This window comes from Schistocerca nitens, chromosome 5 (assembly GCF_023898315.1).
Source record: "Schistocerca nitens isolate TAMUIC-IGC-003100 chromosome 5, iqSchNite1.1, whole genome shotgun sequence".
Classification (NCBI taxonomy): domain Eukaryota; kingdom Metazoa; phylum Arthropoda; class Insecta; order Orthoptera; family Acrididae; genus Schistocerca; species Schistocerca nitens.
The window spans coordinates 624,087,975-624,107,133 of NC_064618.1; the positions used below are offsets into that span (position 1 = coordinate 624,087,975).

The window sequence follows — 19,159 nt, forward strand, 5'->3', positions numbered from 1 at the left end:
TTCTTTTCTTTTAATTGGCACAGCAGTTTGTCTTCTTTATTTTACTATAGAACAGTTATTTCCAGAATATGGACTGTTGTCAGGTTATAAGCAAAACACTGGAAAAAGTCCAAAAATCTCGATGTTTCTCAGCCACCAAAAATTGCCCCCCCCTCCCCCCCCCCCCCCCATCCACCCATCTTTGAGGTCAAAAATTTAGATTTGGCATACCCACACCATCATACGATCCTAGAAAAAAAATCTTTTGCCACAGTTAATGTAAGCTGAAACCCCCTACATACTGGGCAAAAAAAGGAAGATTAGAGCTTAGTGACATGCCAGTAACAAAGTTGTTTGAGATGGATCACAGTCTCAGACTGGACAAGGCTAGAAAAAGCAAATACTTATTACTGTCCCAGTATTTCCCTCCATAAATTTAGAGAAACAATGGAAAACATATAGGCAGTTGGCCATACCGGAATGTAAACTATGCTTCCCTAATAACAGGAAGAATTCACTGTGCTCAACCAAATTTATTCCTCTTAAGAACTAAGGAGCCAAGCTTAGACATGTATTTTCAAGAAAATAATCATCAACATTAATTTACTGAGTCTGAAATTGTAATGAATGAATTGACATATTCACAAAATAGTGGAATCATGCTTAGGAATTTCCATATCTCTGTTCAGCCATTTCATTACAGTCTGTAACAGTTACTATGAATCCCCTCAAGTAAAAGTCTAAGTCATCGCTTTGACAATGATACTCTTGAGACCTTCCCTATCCTTGTCCAACTGAATTAGTTCCCTATTGCTAAGAATACTCACAGACTTTAAGAAAACAACCAGCCACAAGTTGCCTTTAAAAATTTTACTTAATTACTACTCTTAATTAGCTTCCCATTCATCTTTAGGTTATTCACTTAAGGTGATTTATGAATGTTTACCATGAATTTATGAAAAACAGTATGAACAGCCAAAAAAAAAAAAAAATTAAAACTGAGCATAAATCACTATCATTTGTGTTACAACAAAGGACATATTCAGGGCACTGTAGGGTAGTTCAAAACTTGCAATAGAGTATATAGCCAACAAAAAAACTTTTTTACTGTTAAATAACTTTTATTTTTTCAAAAAATATACCATCAGATGCAAAATATAAAACATACACATATAAAATGATGGCACTAAAATTAACAGTGACATTGCCAATTACGCACAATGAACAATACATAAAATATTTAACAATATATAAAATATTTATGAATGGCAGTTAAAATTACAAAATAAAATAAAAGCTACAAAATATGGCACCATCAAGTTTGAAGCGTTATGTTAGGTAACTGTTATACCATTCATTCACTCATGGCTGTATAATTTTCACTAAAGAGATTACTATGACTTCACAGAAATATGCTTCACTGTTTTGTCCTAATGGTGTGAGCTGTCACTCTATCAACACCATTTCACTTTACCTCCCTGCTAGACAACTGCAGCATCAATGTAGTCATGCACTAATTTCAACTGAAGTCTACTTCCCTATAAATCTCAAAAATAAGCAAAAGAATATTATAAGAAACACTGTTCTTTGGGGACATCATAACGCTGAAGCATTACAACATATCTTTTACAACAAAGACATACAAGAAAACTTTAGCACAAATAAATAACACATCATCATAATCAGGTCCATGTATGCAAATGTATGCAAACAAATATTTGTTAAATGTAAATTGTGTAGCCTTAGAAGCAATATAGACTGAGTAATTGTACAGCAGAAGCACAGGGTATACAAAAAAATCTGTTTTTATAATTACATTATCACTACCAATTAAACATTCATGGGTAGCAGTAAAAAAAAATCTGTATAAGAAAATAATATGTCCTACTGAAAAAGTTCAGTCTTGGATATAATAGTATTAAAATTCTTCTTATTACAGTACCAAGCACTTCCAAAGCTGTAACAGCATTTTGAGTGAACTCTTTGGTGTCATTAAATTTTCACTTATAATATGCAATGTCTGTTCATTGAAAGAACTTTAATTTTGTCAGCTTACTAGTGACAGACTAACAGTAAGAATTTCAGCCACATTCAGTCACAAAACTTTTGTATTACAGATATCTGGTGGCAATATTATATATTTCACTTTGCACATATGAAGATCAACATGACCTTTCCAAGTTTTTATGAATACCCAGTCTTTACCCGTGCCCTTTTCATTGTAAAGTTTCTTAATCTGAATGTCCCCAATGTGACCATTATTAACAATATTAAAACACAGTTCTATAAACATTACTTTTGTAGTTTCAGTCTCTCTCTTTTCCCCTCATGCAGTAATAATGTTAAACTCCCTGCTAAGAGACCAATCATGTTTAATAATTCTAAACTTTATGTCTCACTGAGCTGACCAACTACAATTTTGAAGTGTGTTGCATAACAATGAAATGAAGCAAGGTCTGTCAGCAAAAGAAAAATGTGAATTTTTAATATCTGTTACAGTTCAGTATATTTTATTAGAATTAGTGAAAGGAGAGTGATGACACAAAAGTCTTTCAACAGATCTATGAATTACTTTTATGATAAAAAAAATCTGTAACCTGTGGATGACAGATGAACCATACATTTTTGTAAACAACAGTGTAGCTGGTCAGTAGTGATATAATGAAAATTTTATTCCTTACATAAATGTTGAGGTCTGACTATATGAAAACTGTAAAATGACAGGGATACTATCTTTCTATAATGGAACTTGTTTACAGCTCTTCTCCTGTAACATGATAATGCTTCTCTGGTTCCTTCACTACTGCAGAATCCTCTGTGTCACTAATATAACCTTCTTCGCCAGTGTAGTGGGTTGGGTAGACAAGCAGAGGCTCAGCTGAAAATGCTATCAGGTTTCGATTTGGGAAGTATTCCTTCCATGTATCACTGAGAAATGGAGAATATCAGTTGTTATAGTTATGACTCTGGCTTAAATATCATCTATAAAATGAAATTCTTCTTAAGTAAAATGTATAATTCTAGAGATATTTTAATATGGTAAATCAAAGTAACTGATGTTAAACAATTCAAGATCCTTTCAACTATATTATAAAAAATATCTCATATGCCAAATCATACTTAATTTTAATTGTCATTAATAAACAAATTTACAGCAGAAAAATCTTAAGATATTCTACGTAAAGAAACATTAAAGCATATTCACACTGTAACAAAATGGGTCAGGGATCCCTTATTACACATGACACTGCTGACTATTCTACAGAGACAGAAATGAAAGTGTTACACCAAACCGATACTTCAAAGAAACATCCTGGTAGATTAAAACTGTGCTGGGCCAGGGCTTGTCTCTGGGACCTTTGCCTTTCATAGGCATGAGCTCTACTGACTGAGCTGTCCAGCTTGACTCATGACCCACCCTCAAAGCTTTATTTACACCAATAACTCTTCTTCTACCAACCAAAATTCACAAATCTGGTGAGAAAGGATATTGCAGAGAAATGGTTTAGCCACAGTCTAGGGCCATGCAGAGAGAACATTCATTCCGATACCTCAGTATATCCATGCCTGTGGAATATGTTGCTTAAAATCCATCCTCACACAAGTTTGTTTTCTGTATTTTCATAATACAAAAATCCATTTCTATATGATGACTATTTAGTGTGTGTATCATTACTGTAACTTTTTAGGTAGAGACATAAATACAGCACACCCAGAGTGCTGTGTCTCAACTACTCACTCAACTGAATTTAAGGCTGGTGCTCAGTACTGGGAAGCCAGGTCATTCCTAGTGAGCTCTGTGGGCCAGACACTGACTGCAGTAGCAGTTCATTAAGTCTCACTTACAAACCATTGCACCTGCAGCATCTTTGACACCTGTTATCCTTCTGGAAACTGCTGCTATGTGGAACAGCCAATTCTGTCATCAGAGCCCACAAAGATAAAGCTTGTTCTGCAGTGTGGGCTTGTGGACACATTAATACTGGGCTGTCACAATGTTGTGCTTTTAAACTTTTGATTCTGACTAATTCAATGGCAGTGACTTTAACTCTGGTTGTTCAGAGTTGGATCTTATTTTGATTAAGTGTATATTGTCTCTGTTTGCAGGCACCAAGACTAAATAGTGAATTTCTAATTGTGCTATTAACTTTAAAACATTTATAGTGAATCCAGAACTTGAAATTTCTGTTTTTCAGTTTTGGCAATCTTCCAGTTAATCATTGATTGCCATCCTTGTTGGGACTTGAGCGTAGGGAAATTTTGATTTGCATGTAAATCAAACTCCTGGATGGGGATTTGAGTTTTGGTCCATGCATATTATTGCCTCCAAACTGAGAAGGGTACTTTTTATGTGTGTATGAATAATCCAATGAAATTGTGTTGCATTGTTTATATGAATATCTGTGCACCATCAGTGACATAAGACATATCACAGAGGAAGTGCACATACAAGTCATTGCCATCATTCTGGCTTCAAGAAGGTTGAATCATTGGCACAAGAGACATGGAAGCAACACACCGACAGACTGCACAGACAATGGGCTGTAGTGTAACAACTGCAAAGGAGTCATGATGAGATGACCATTAAGATCACAGGACTGTCACTCTGTCTCTGACAAATCGACAGGTGACAACAGCTGAAATCCAGACAGAGGTTGGAGATATTGTAATCATAAACAATGGGGAACAGATTACTGGAAGATGGGTTAAGATTATCATGCTTTATTTACTGCTAACATCATACCACAGAGAATAGACTTGCATGGTGTGGATCAAAAGTTGACTGGGGCATCAAGTGACAACATTATATGGTCCTCAGCAATGAGTCTTGCTTTAACTTCGGGTGGTCAGATTAATGCTGATGTGTCCATAAATGACGTGGTGGAAGATCACAGGAAAGAGCAATTCTTGAGATCCATGTCTCCAACCACTGGGATCATTGTGAGTGGTTATTTGTTATGACAACAGGAACAATCTGGTAATTGCTGAAGGGACTCTGAATGCTTGCCAGTATTTTGCAAGAATGGAAAACCCTTTTGTCACACCCTTCGTTACCAGGGCACCAAATGGTGTATTCCAACAGTGTAAGGGAAGATTCCACACTGCAATCCACATCACAGATGCCTTGAGGGATGTACTAACCACTAACTGGTATTCCCATTTCCCTGATTTCACATCTATAGAGCATGTCTGGGATGCAATGGGAAACACATGTTTTCATGTGAGCCTCCAACCAGCATTCTTCATGTGTTTCAGGCATTATAAGAAATTCTTTAAGATGACATTCAGTAGTTGTGTGCTTCCATGCCATAATGAACAGAAGAGAGCACTTATACCCATGGAGGTTATGCCTCAAAATGATTTTTAAAATGGGCATCAATTCTGAATGGAATGAAGGTTAAACCATTTAATATCAATAATGTGGCGAATGTCTTTGAACTTTGAAAAATATTGGTTTGGGTTTCGTGGTGTAATACAGTTTCTGTCAGTGTAGTATAAATTAATCACCCCTAACATACATACATATATATACATGCGAGTAGGCAACCCCGTAACACACTTGTGATTCCAGTCGCCTGTCTACTGGTGCCTTGACACCTTATAGGTTGTATCATTACACATTCATTACTAAAATTCTCAATAAAGGTGGGTGGGTGACACCAGGGGTTTTGTCGAACTGGGGGTCTTAGTTTTATCCACGTATGAGTCAATGTCACAATCCTCCATGGTCACGCCACAGGAGGACGTGAAACAGAAGGGCACAGAAGGGATAAGCACCATTTGCTGCTTCGGATCACGTTCAAATTTCTTCTAATCGTTTTTAAAGGTCCCTAGTGGTTCCAACTATACATGAGAGTAAACATTGCGGTCGCGCTGGATTCCAAAGGGGTCGATCACGTGTAATGGGGATGCAACCCCATTATGTCCTTACAGAAGGACTCAAACGTCCGAGGGTATCAGCAGTGTCAAAGGTTGTTAAGAACGTCTTCCCGTTGCTAATCGCACTGCAAACTATCGTTTTCGATCGCGAAATGTGTGGGAATCAACACTCAAGGGAAAGGGGTGGTTTCATGTGACCCCCTGAGGCCTTTTCGTGCCAGTTCTGAACGATGGTGTGTCTGCAATGCTTTTCTCGGCCACTAACAAGAAAACCTCGCGATTTCAAAGCTGGACATCGGGGTTCTGATCTTCATCATAGAGGCTTCAAAAAAAAGGGGCGAAATGTGGGTAAGAGGCGCTGTGCCTACCTTCCCATCGTGTGACACATTCTCAATGGCATTGGGCAGGATTATGGTGAAAATTGATGCCAATGTGACATCATTAACCCATATTACGGGGGTTCGAAACGTGGTCGAATAATTCTGTTGAATTCTCTCATTCCTATGTGTTTTGGTTTATAGAAAGCCTGGCTTACCATATGACAAACAATTTATAGGAAGCCTACCAACACAGATAAGTATTCAGACATCATTTCACACCATCAACCAGTCGAGAAGCAAGTAATCTAAACACTCTGTCTTGTCATGACTTCCTCATAGCTTGGGATTGGCGCAGGACGTATTACGAGAAATGTTGATGATCAACATACACCATGTGATCAAAAGTATCCGCGCACCCGCCAAAACATACGATTTCCGTATTAGGTGCATTGTGCTGCCACCTACTCCATATCAACGACCTCAGTGGTCATTAGAAATTGTGAGACAACAGAATGGGGCGCTCTGCGGAACTCACGGACTTCGAACGTGGTCAGGTGATTGGGTGTTACTTGCGTCATACGTCAGTACGCGAGATTTCCACACTCCTAAACATCCCTAGGTCCACTGTTTCAGATGTGGTAGTAAAGAGGAAATGTGAAGGGGCACGTACAGCACAAAAGCGTATAGGGTGACCTCGTCTGCTGACTAACGGAGACCAACGACAGTTGAAGAGGGTCGTAAAGTGTAATAGGCAGCCATCTATGGAGACCATCACACAGGAATTCCAAACCGCATCAGGATCCACTGCAAGTACTATGGCAGTTAGGCGGGATATGAGAAAACTTGGAATTCATGATCGAGCGGCTGCTCATAAGCCACACATCACGGACGTAAATGCCAAACAACGCCTCGGTTGATGTAACGATCGCAAACATTGGACGGAAGAACAGTGGAGAAACATTGTGTGGAGTGACGAATCACGGTACACAATGTGACGATCCGATGGCAGGGTGTGGGTGTGGCGAATGTCCGATGAACGTCATCTGCCAGCGTGTGTATTGCCAACAGTAAAATTCGGAGGTGGTGGTGTTATGGTGTGGTCATGTTTTACATGGAGGGGCTTGCACCCCTTGTTGTTTTGCGTGGCACTATCACAGCACAGGCCTACATTGGTGTTTTTAGCACCTTCTTGCTTCCCACTGTTGAAGACCAATTTGGGGATGGCGATTGCATCTTTCAACACAATCGAGCACCTGCTCATTATGCATGACCTGTGGCGGAGTGGTTACACGACGATAACTTCCCTGTAATGGACTGGTCTGCACAGACTGACCTGAAATGGCTCTGAGCACTATGGGACTTAAAAACCAATGGTCATCAGTCCCCTAGAACTTAGGACTACTTAAACCTAACTAACCTAAGGACAGCACACAACACCCAGTCATCACGAGGCAGAGAAAATCCCTGACCCCGCCGGGAAGAGACTGACCTGAACCCTGTAGAACACCTTTGGTATGTTTTGTAACGCTGACTTCGTGTCAGCCCTCACTGACCGACATCGATGAGCAGCCGCTCGATCATGAACTCCAAGTTTTCTCATATCCCGCATAACTGCCATAGTCCTTGCAGTGGATCCTGATGCAGTTTGGAATTCCTGTGTGATGGTCTCCATGGATGGCTGCTAAGTGTAGCACTCCATGAAGAATGGGCTGCCATTCCCCAAGACGCCTTCCAGCACCTGAATGAATGTATGCCTGCGAGGTTGAAAGTTCTCATCAAGGCTAAGGGTGGGTCAACACAATATTGAATTCTTGCATTACCGATGGAGGGCGCCACTAACTTGTAAGTCATTTTCAGCCAGGTGTCCAGATGCTTTTGATCACATAGTGTAGATAGAGCCTCCAGAAAAATTTATGTTTACAATGAAGGCAAGAAGATACGAAAACCACCACCTTATTTTGTATGGTCACATCACGGTAGTATCGTAACTGAAAGCACAGGTAAAAATCCCGTGGAAAATTGATAAAAAAACTTCATTTCCAGCCACAAGATTTTTGCCGGCTTACAACTGACGCACTTAATCACAACCAAACTAAAGCGTCTGTGAAGTGACGTACAGCAGTGCGACATCACTGATGGTTACTATGCCTGTGTTTAAACAATGTTTGTATCTTCACAACACAATATCCTTCAGATATGCAGGCCGGCCGGGGTGGCCGAGCGGTTCTGGGCGCTACGGTCTAGAACCGCGTAACCGGTACGCTCGCAGGTTCGAATCCAGCCTCGGGCATGAGTGTATGTGATGTCCTTAGGTTAGTTAGGTTTAAGTAGTTCTAAGTTCTAGGGGACTGATGACCTCAGAAGTTAAGTCCCACAGTGCCATTTGAACCATTTCAGATACGCATGCGTGTCTGAATGAATGTACACTGTCCGTGATGATTACAGCCGTGGTAAACATTACGAAATAGTTTCTCATGGATGCACGTCTGAAGGAAAAGACTATCACTGCTGATTACTGTTGTGGTAAACATAGCTAAATAATTTCAGATTCTGCGATTATGCATTAATGTCAGCTGTTTGCGACATATAAAAATTTGTGAAGGACCGGGACTTGAACCCTAATTTCCCGCTTATCGTATGCCGTCGCCTTAATTACTTCGGCTATCAAAGCATACCTCTAGGACCGATCCGAATTTCCACATGCGACGTGGTAACAACCCTTATGCTCGCAAAACTCCCTCTGCCGGAAACACGAATTGCAGGAGCATAAGGGTTGTGACTGGGTGGCATATGGAGGTTTTGATCGGTCCTGGGGGCGTGCTCTGATATCCGAAGTAATTGAGGCGACCGCTTGCGATAAGCGGGCAATCCGGGTTCGAGTCCCGGTCCAGCACAAATTTTGTTATGCCACAAACAGCTGGCGTCAATGCATGGTCGCAGAAATCTGAAACTACACTACTGGCCATTAAAATTGCTACACCAAGATGAAATGCAGATGATAAACGGGTATTCATTGGACAAATATATTATACGACAACTGACAGGTGATTACATTTTTACGCAATTTGGGTGCATAGATCCTCAGAAATCAGTACCCAGAAAAACCACCTCTGGCCGTAATAACGGCCTTGACACGCCTGGGCATTGAGTCAAACAAAGCTTGGATGGCGTGTACAGGTACAGCTGGCCATGCAGCTTCAACACGATACCACAGTTCATCAAGAGTAGTGACCTGCGTTGCTCGTTCACCATTGACCAGATGTTTTCAATTGGTGAAAGATCTGGAGAATGTGCTGGCCAGGGCAGCAGTCGAATATTTTCTGTATCCAGAAAGGCCCGTACAAGACCTACAATATGCGGTCGTGCATTATCCTGCTGAAATGTAGGGTTTCGCAGGGATCGAATGAAGGGTATAGCCACGAGACGTAACGTCCACTGTTCAAAGTGCCGTCAATGCGAACAAGAGGTGACCAAGACGTGTAACAAATGGCACCCCATACCATCACGCTGGGTGATACGGCAGTATGGCGATGACGAATACACGCTTCCAATGTGCGTTCACTGCGATGTCGTCAAACACGGATGTGACCATCATGATGCTGTAAACAGAAACTGGATTCATCCGAAAAAATGACATTTTGCCATTCGTGCACCCAGGTTCGTCGTTGAGTACACCATCGCAGGCGCTCCTGTCTGTGATGCACCTTCAAGGGTAACCGCAGTCATGGTCTCCAAGCTGATTGATAGTCCATGCTGCTGTAAACGTCGTTGACCTGTTCGTGCAGATGGTTGTTGTCTTGGAAACGTCGCCATCTGTTGACTCAGGGATCGAGACGTGGCTGCACGATCCGTTACAGCCATGCGGATAACATGCCTGTCATCTCGACTGGGATCCAGCACGGCGTTCCGTATTACCCTCCTGAACCCACCGATTCCATATTCTACTAACAGTCATTGGATCTTGACCAACGCGAGCAGCAATGTCGCGATACGATAAACCGCTATCGCGATAGGCTACAACCCGACCTTTATCAAAGTCGGAAACGTGATGGTACGCATTTCTCCTCCTTACACGAGGCATCACAACAGCGTTACACCAGGCAATGCCGGTCAACTGCTGTTTGTGTATGAGAAATCGGTTGGAAACTTTCCTCATGTCAGCACGTTGTAGGTGTCGCCACCGGCGCCAACCTTGTGTGAATTCTCTGAAAAGCTAATCATTTGCATTTCACAGCATCTTCTTCCTGTCGGTTAAATTTCGCATCTGTAGCACGTCATCTCCGTGGTGTACCAATTTTAATGGCCAGTAGTGTATTTCGTAATGGTAGTGGGGACGTGTATATAGTAGAATCTGGGGGACAATAAAAAATGGCTTTAAATTGAGCACCAATGCCATACAAAGTGTAGCGGAATACCAGAGAAACAGTACCTAGCGAGAAAACACATTTTAACAACACACAAGGCCTAGGTAAAGAAGAGACTCTGGAAGTTGAGATCTCTATGGGTGAGTGACAATTTAGTAGGAATGACGGCTATCAAGTTTACGTGGCTTCCAGACTTCAAAGAAGTAATTCCCCAACCATATAGGAACTAGAAGAATATAAACAATAACTAGGAAACCAGTGCGACAGCACGGAGACAATAATAATTTGGTAATACACCCTATCTATTTTATTACATCTACCCAATGATGACGATCCACCAATGAAAGGTTCGGAATTCTATTTTACAGCGCCATCTCTTCGGAAAAATGCGAGAAAATATCATTTTTATAAATGAACGCGACGCAGTTTTTCGATACCGTTCCGTCAGCCGAGAATAACAGACGATTCCTGAAGAAGATCTCGGCAGAAAGCTCGGAACATCGACTTTTGGGAGAAGTTTGAAGAGGACTTGGCATCAACGCCCATAAGATCTTATTTATATTTCTCGGTCTATTTAGTACGCAAATGGCAGAAGAAACTCACTTGGGGTGTTTGTCGAACATGACGGGCAGGTACTCGTCCACGGGCATGAGCTTGTCGAGCGGCTTGGCGTCCACCAGCTTCCGGGCGCCCTGCCGGCTCAGCAGGTACCCCAGCGTCCAGTAGGAGTAGCTGGCCTTCACCAGGTTGTCACTGCCCTCCACAAACGGCTCCTCGGCTTCCTGCATCCTCTTGCGTCCCAGGTATCTGCGCAAAAAAACAAAACGTCGTCACCGACACTTAACAGCAGACCTTCGTGAGAAATGTAATTGCTAGGTCGCACCAGTATCAGTACGACATTTTCGAATGTGTACTTGCGAAAACCACGACACAACTACAGTTTGTATCCCGTCCTTCACTTCGCCCTGACACTGACGCTATATACACTACTGGCCATTAAAATTGCTACACCACGAAGATGAAGTGCTTCAGACGCGAAATTTAACCGACAGGAAGAAGATGCTGTGATATGCAAATGATTAGCTTTTCGGGGCATTCACAAAAGGTTGGCTCCGGTGGCAACACCTACAACGTGCGGACATGAGGAAAGTTTCCAACCGATTTCTCATACACAAACAGCAGTTGACCGGCGTTGCCTCGTGAAACGTTGTTGTGATGTCTCGTGTAAGGAGGAGAAATGCGTACCAGCACGTTTCTGACTTTGATAAAGGTCGGATTGTAGCCTATCGCGATTGCGATTGATCGTATCGCGACATTGCTCTTCGCGTTGGTCAAGATCCAATGACTGTTAGCAGAATATGGAAGTGGTGAGTTCAGGAGGGTAATACGGAACGCCGTGCTGCATCTCTACGGCCTCGTATCACTAGCAGTCGAGATGACAAGCATCTTATCCGCATGGCTGTAACGGATCGTGCAGCCACGTCTCGATCCCTGGGTCTACATACGGGGACGTTTGCAAGACAACAACCATCTGCACGAATAGTTCGACGACGTTTGCAGCAGCATGGACTATCAGCTCGGAGACCATGGCTGCGGTTACCCTTGACGCTGCATCAGAAACAGGAGCGCCTGCGATGGTGTACTCAACGACGAACCTGGGTGCACGAATGGCAAAACGTCATTTTTTCGGCTGAATCCAGGTTCTGTTTACAGCATCATGATGGTCGCATCCGTGTTTGGCGACATCGCGGTGAACGCACATTGAATGCGTGTATTCGTCATCGCCATACTGGCGTTTCACCCAGCGTGATGGTATGGGGTGCTATTGGTTACACGTCTCGCTCACCACTTGTTCGCAGTGACGGCACTTTGAACAGTGGACGTTACATTTCAGATGTGTTACGACCCGTAGCTCTACCCTTCATTCGATCCATGCGAAACCCTACATTTCAGCAGTTTAATGCACGACCGCATGTTGCAGGTCCTGTACGGGCCTTTCTGGATACAGAAAATGTTAAGACTGCTGCCCTGGCCAGCACATTCTCCAGATCTCTCACCAATTGAAAACGTCTGGTCAATGGTGGTCGAGCAACTGCCTCGTCACAATACGCCAGTCACTAATCTTGATGAACTGTGATATCGTGTTGAAGCTGCATGGGCAACTGTACCTGTACATGTCATCCAAGCTCTGTTTGACTCAATGCCCAGACGTATCAAGGCCGTTATTACCGCCAGAGGTGGTTGTTCTGGGTACTGATGTCTCGGGATCTATGCACCTAAATTGCGTGAAAATGTAATCACATGACATTGTGAGTACTAGTATGATCTATTTGTCCAATTAATACCCGTTTATTATCTGCATTTCCACTTTGTGTAGCAATTTTAATGGCCAGTAGTGTATGTCAATTGGAGAGCAAGATACAAATGTGTACAGCTATATAGCTCATGTAACGAATGGGATACTATTACCGTCCAAGGCAACAAAAGAACTGTACCCCATAGTGACGTACGGGATACAAATTGTACATGTGTCGTCTTTTTGTCTTCGTGTAGTTCAATTGAGGTACAGGTTGCAAATGTAACGTACCTCTATTTCCACCTTTTTGTTACCAGTGTACATATATAGGGGTCAACCGAAATCTGGTATACATATATTACATACGTAGGTCCTGCTGTCATCAGTAGTACTGATATGTACGTAAGAAAAGACTGTTAGTAATAGCGGAGACAAAATAAAAAACACATCTACAATTTGTATCCCGTGTTTCATTTAGGGTTTACTGAAGCGGAGGATACATCGTTCAAGTGAAGAACACGACAATAATGCTAGTGGAAACGAAGAAATCGACTTACGACAAACTCGTATTCCGTACTGTACTTAGGCAACACACTTCGAATGAGCTTTTAATTTGTATCTGGTGTTTCATTTACGGTTTAGTGAAGCAGGCGGTACATAGTTCAAGTGAACAACGGGACAGCAATGCTAATTAAAACTAAGAAATTGATGTACGCTAAACTTGTATCCCGTACTGCACTTAAGCAATACAGTTCGAAAGAGTTTCGAGATACAAGTGACATACACGTAACGTGATATATTGTTTGCTAGTAATATATTTCATTCATTTCTCTCCATTGTATTGTGCGGAGAAATACTAAGATACAAACACGCGATATCATTAACGTGAACGTGCTACTGGCACTTATATATGTGAAGTACAGTTTCTCTCTCTCGCATTCCTTTGTTTCTGAATATTCTTCTCAGCTCTTTCATCTTTGTAATACATGCTCTCTGGCCAATTCTGACGTCATTGGTCGAAGTCGACGGGTTGTATCTCCTGCTAAACTAGAGCCCCCGCTTCACTAGATCCGAATTATTTCATTTCGCACTACACAGGAAGCACGACGGGTCACTGCACGTGTTTCAACCCGTACCCTGAGCGAGCAGTAAAGGTAACCAAGAAGAAATTTGAAAACTGAATTAACATTCAACGTTGAACAATAACATTTTAGAAAATGAATTTTAACCATCACTCGTTTTATATATCGATTTCGATTATAGACTATCATCGTTGAATGTCTGTCAACATCTAATTTGAAAAAAAAAAAATTTTTTTTTGAAAGAATGCAATGTACACGAAAATGACATAACTCACTAAAAATGTGGATCAGGTTTACATATGTACACTTACATGGTAAAACAGATCAGTTAAAAACATGCCCTGATTTCCTTAGTAGCTGATGAACGAGATCATCGAGATTGTCACAGTGGAACCACCCAAACAACTCCTTGAAATATTAACGAACATATTTCACAAGGACGGGTTACGATAGTTGTTTGGGTGGTACAGAAAAACCTCGAGGGAGGGCTAAATATAAGGGCGAGTTTCCAATGATGGCGTCATCCAGCAATTTATGTTTTGTGTGTGTGTGTGTGTGTGTGTGTGTGTGTGTGTGTGTTTGTGTGTAACTTTTATTGTCCATTCCGTTCTTTTCTAGTGTTTTCGATAGAGGGCCTATATCGCAACAACAACTCGAAAGTCACTATTACCGGAAATATACGCATCAACCGGAGATATACGCATCAGTAGGTTCCCATACCTAATCCGTATTACATGTTAGGTATGGGAAACTATTGTTACGTTATTAGTAAAAATATGTAATTTCTATGAATTATTATTATTAATACTACACAATGAGCTGATCACTCTCACTCTTTACTAATCTTCACACTTGCACTTGCTACAACTAGTACTGTTTACTTATTCATTCTTCAGTCTTAATATTTCTGCTTCTGAATGAAACTAGCTTCCTATTCGGCGAATAGTCCGTATTTATAACGCTACGTACCGAAGGTTCTCTGTACAAGAAAACAGTAGAATATTCGCGACTTTTCTCGAACAAATGCCAGAGAGAGTAACATATCGAGATCACTAGAATGGCCGCGACTTTTCTCATAGGTATGCGTTAGCTATCCAAGTGACAGACAGAAACGTATAAAATACGATGACACGGACGCGCGTGCTACATAGGAAACTACAACTGGCAATGAGGTCGGCTCCGTAGGATCACTGTCACGACCTTGATTTTGTGCCAGCTTAAAAGGAAAATTGGATATGTTTTTAACTGCTCCGTTTTACCTTGTAGTATACATATTTTTGATTAGTTCAAAATGGTTCAAATGGCTCTGAGCACTATAGGACTCAACTGCTGAGGTCATTAGTCCCCTAGAACTTAGAACTAGTTAAACCCAACTAACCTAAGGACACCACAAACATCCATGCCCGAGGCAGGATTCGAACCTGCGACCGTAGCGGTCTTTTGATTAGTTATATCATCTTCGTGTACACTGTATTTCTTAAAAAATGTCTTCAAATTCGATGTTGACATACATCCATCACCGAAACCGGTAGATGACATACAGGTTAAATGAAGCAGCTGCCGGTTAAAATGCATTTTCTAAAATACTAAACAGCTATTGGTTTCTCGTCTGATGGAAACATTACAAAATACTTTAAGGTTTGCCTGCTGCATTTGTAATCCTGTCAGAGATGGCAAAGGACTCTGAAGATAAACTGATCCGTATGAACAGTGTCTTGAGAAGAGGTTATGAGTGTACAGAAGTAAAATAAGGAGACTGTGATGTAGTCGAGTTAAAGCAGGCGATACTGAGGGATTCAAAATAGGAAATGAGATATTAACAGTAATAGCAGAGTTTTTGCTATTTTTGTAGCAAAATAAATAAGGATGGCCGGAGAAGAGTGGATATAAAATGCAGCACGGCAATAGCAACTAAAGTATTTCTGAGAAAAAGTATTTCTTAATACCCAATATAAATGTGCTAGGAAGACATGTCTGGGATGTAGCTTTATACTGAAGTGAAACATGGGCAATAGACAGAATTGGCAAGAACAGAATAGAATCATCTGAAAAGTTGCGGTAAAGAAGAATACTGAAAATTACATCAGTAGATGGCATGAATTGTGAAGAGATAATAAATCGATTTAGGGAGCAAAGAAATTTATGGCACAGCGTGACTAAAGAAGGGATCCGTGACAGGACACATCCTCAGACATCAAGGAACAGTTAATTTGATAACGGAGTTGAAGTGGAGAGGGTGGGGGTGGAGGGACGACGGTAAAATTATAGAGGGAGATAAAATAGTTATGCAGAGATGAAATGGCTTGCGTAGGGCAGGCTTATGGAGTTCAGCATCAAACCGTCTTCATATTGAAGACGTCGACAGTATATTATCTCGGTGCTGGGTACCAAGTTGCATACTGCTGAACACGATCAAAGGACGGATATAGTAATAATGCTAATAATAATAATAATAATAATAATAATAATAATAATAATTTTACTATTAATACTTGGCAAAGTACAACGCAGACTTGGCCGTAGCGATAACCAATTTGGTCAGGTGACTAGTTACACCAACGTTTCAGTTCAAAGAAGGGCGCGCTCTTACATTATCTCAAAGTACGAGAACGGAAAGGAATCGCTGAAAATGCATTCGAGATCGACATCATGTGTACAGAAACACACAGAAATTTTGGATTTTTCCCTGCGACAATGGACACAGGTATATTAAAAATAGTTTCGTCCAAGATTTTTCTGGAGGAAAGCCCCCTTCCACTCATTTTAAATGGTAATTCTTCTGAAGCACAAACATGCTCGGCTTGTTTTTGAATGAAAGGAACAGAAGCTCAATAACGGGCCATTTCACCAACAGCCAGTACTACGCCAAGCATAAAAAGATAGCAATGATTTCTTGTTAACATTAAATTATTGACAGAATACGATCGAGTGACAGTACCTACCAGAAAATGAGACTGAATGTGCAAACAAAATGATAAAAGTATCATAGTTCGATGGCTTGCAAATTATGGCAAGGTCCAAAGCGCACTGCGATTCAAGTTCTGTATCTACCTCAAAGAAGAAGTAGTAAAGCGCAAGCAATAAATATGCGGGTAATCGTGTTTATTTTTTACACAGAAGTTCCTACGACATTAGTCCTATGAACAATACAAAAAAAATTCAACAGAACTGAACTTCTATGCCAGCCAGGAAACTCTGAAAATAATTTTTTCTGTCTACGGGATTTAGTTATAATTTCAGTAAGGGCATAGTCCTACGAAATTACGTTTTTACAAAAAATAAAGCATCAGAATTAAGGTGCTGTGGCCTTCTCCACCAGACATCACGGCGCCTAGAGTGTCAGCAACCAAACTGACAGTCTGCAGCCGCGGGTTGCCCACTCGCAGGCACACCGAAGCACTACACAACCGACAGGCAATATTGATGAACGGCCACAACAACAACAACAACAACAACAACAACACACCAAAGACACCAGCGGCCACCAGGGGCCACTACCGGCCCACATGAACATAAGGAAGAGGTCGCTGCAGATCCCGGAACTATTTTCACACATCAAACCACTTGATAGAAAATAGTTCCGAGGTACTCATCCGCCGAAGCGCTATGAAGGCCGGCGCTCGGCCGCACATCGGCAGTTCATCGACCGCCAGCAGACATGGATAGCTACCGCCCCGGCAGCCCGGCTTAGATCTTCTTGCTGATCCCTAGATTAGGCTTGGTATATCGGAGAAGTCTCTGGCGGAGACTAGTAGGAAATTATTTCAGTTTTTTTTTTAATATTATTCTTGTATGTAGTGGTAATTCGAAGACGGATCACTAATTTGTGTTGGTGTTATACTTGGAGAATTTGTTTTGGTTACTTGAACAGTCCAATAAATTGTTTTCGGACTTTGAGCATTAGTTTCTTCTGCTTACGCAGACATATCAAAAGGGGCCTATAATTTTCTCAAATAAAGCACACAAGCATACATGTCACACTATCAATAAGGGTCGTGGGTTGAAAAGAAACTGTTAAACAGATGTTCCGGTTAATATTTAACTGTTATAGTGAGCTATACATGGCACTGGCGTATAAATTTGTAGCATGTGGCACTGTTTCATTGTACACTACAGAGCTACTATGAATGATTCATTCGTTTTCAAAGTTCTACATTTTCCAAAGTATTATACGTGTAAATATGATATGCATTAATAGAATCGTAAATTCAGGAAGTCTGCATTCTTCACTATAAAAAAAGTTCCATGAGCTCCCCTCTTACACATGTCCAAGCAGTGTGTGTACCGTGTGTGTATTGTACCGGGGACGTAGAAACGACGGAGAGGCTTCGTCCCCGCCGTAGCCCTCTGCGGTTCACAACCCCACTACAGTAGTCCATTCACTCCACCGCCGACCCACACCGAACCCAGGGTTACGGTGCGGAATTGTATGTATTGGATATAGGTCCTAATCTCCTTCTCCCCTCTGCCTCTGTCCATCTCCTCCTCACCTTCTCTTTCTCCGCCTCCCTCTCTCTGTTCATCACTTTCTCCCCCCTCTCTCCATCTCCTCCTCCCTCCCCTTTTACTGTCCATTTCCTCTTTCCCTTGCCTCTCACCAACTCCTGCTCCCCATCTCCCCCAGCTCTCTGACCATCACTTTCTCCCCCTTTCTATATCCATCTCTTGTCCCTCTCTCTCTCCATCTCTCCCCCTCTCTCCGGCCTCTCCTCCTTTCCGCTTTCTGTGACCATTTCGTCCCACCCCTCTGTCTACCGACAGCCTCTCTCTTACCTTGGGCCTTGTTTATTGTTATTGCAAATCCAAATTATGTAGTAGTATTCAAACCATAATCTGGTAAGCCGTAAATACAATTTTCCCGTTTGCTAACAACGTCTCACTATTATATTATATACTAAAAATTTATAGTCTTTATGTGTGCAAACGTTCATGATAGTAACGTTTAAAATTTGAAATAAATCGGTCGAGCAGGTTATGAGATTTTTGGTAACAATTCCCCTTTATATGTTATACATATATTTAAATATTATATAAATTAAAAATTCATGGCGTGTGTTCATCTGAATGTTCATTAGAGTATTGAGTAAAAATATGAAGTAAATCGGTAAAGAAATTTTCGAGGGTTTTGGTAATAACGTTTCCTCTTTATAAAATAAAGATTTATTTATATATTATTATTATTAGGCGCAAAGCTCCCAGAGTGGAAGACACTAAGTAAAGATGGTTCATTTTCCGTTC

General features: G+C 41.3%; 1 protein-coding gene across 1 annotated transcript in view; it reads right to left on the minus strand.

Moving 5' to 3' along the window:
- Positions 1-1,152: 1,152 nt before the first annotated feature.
- Positions 1,153-19,159, minus strand: part of LOC126259947 (glycosyltransferase 25 family member) — an 846,623-nt gene continuing 828,616 nt past the window's right edge. Inside the window, exons 9-10 of the mRNA XM_049957050.1 lie at positions 11,147-11,350; positions 1,153-2,907 (exon numbers count right to left, since the gene is read on the minus strand). Coding sequence (XP_049813007.1) covers positions 2,733-2,907; positions 11,147-11,350 — 379 coding nt within the window. The 3' untranslated portion in view covers positions 1,153-2,732. The remainder of the gene's footprint in view (positions 2,908-11,146; positions 11,351-19,159) is intronic.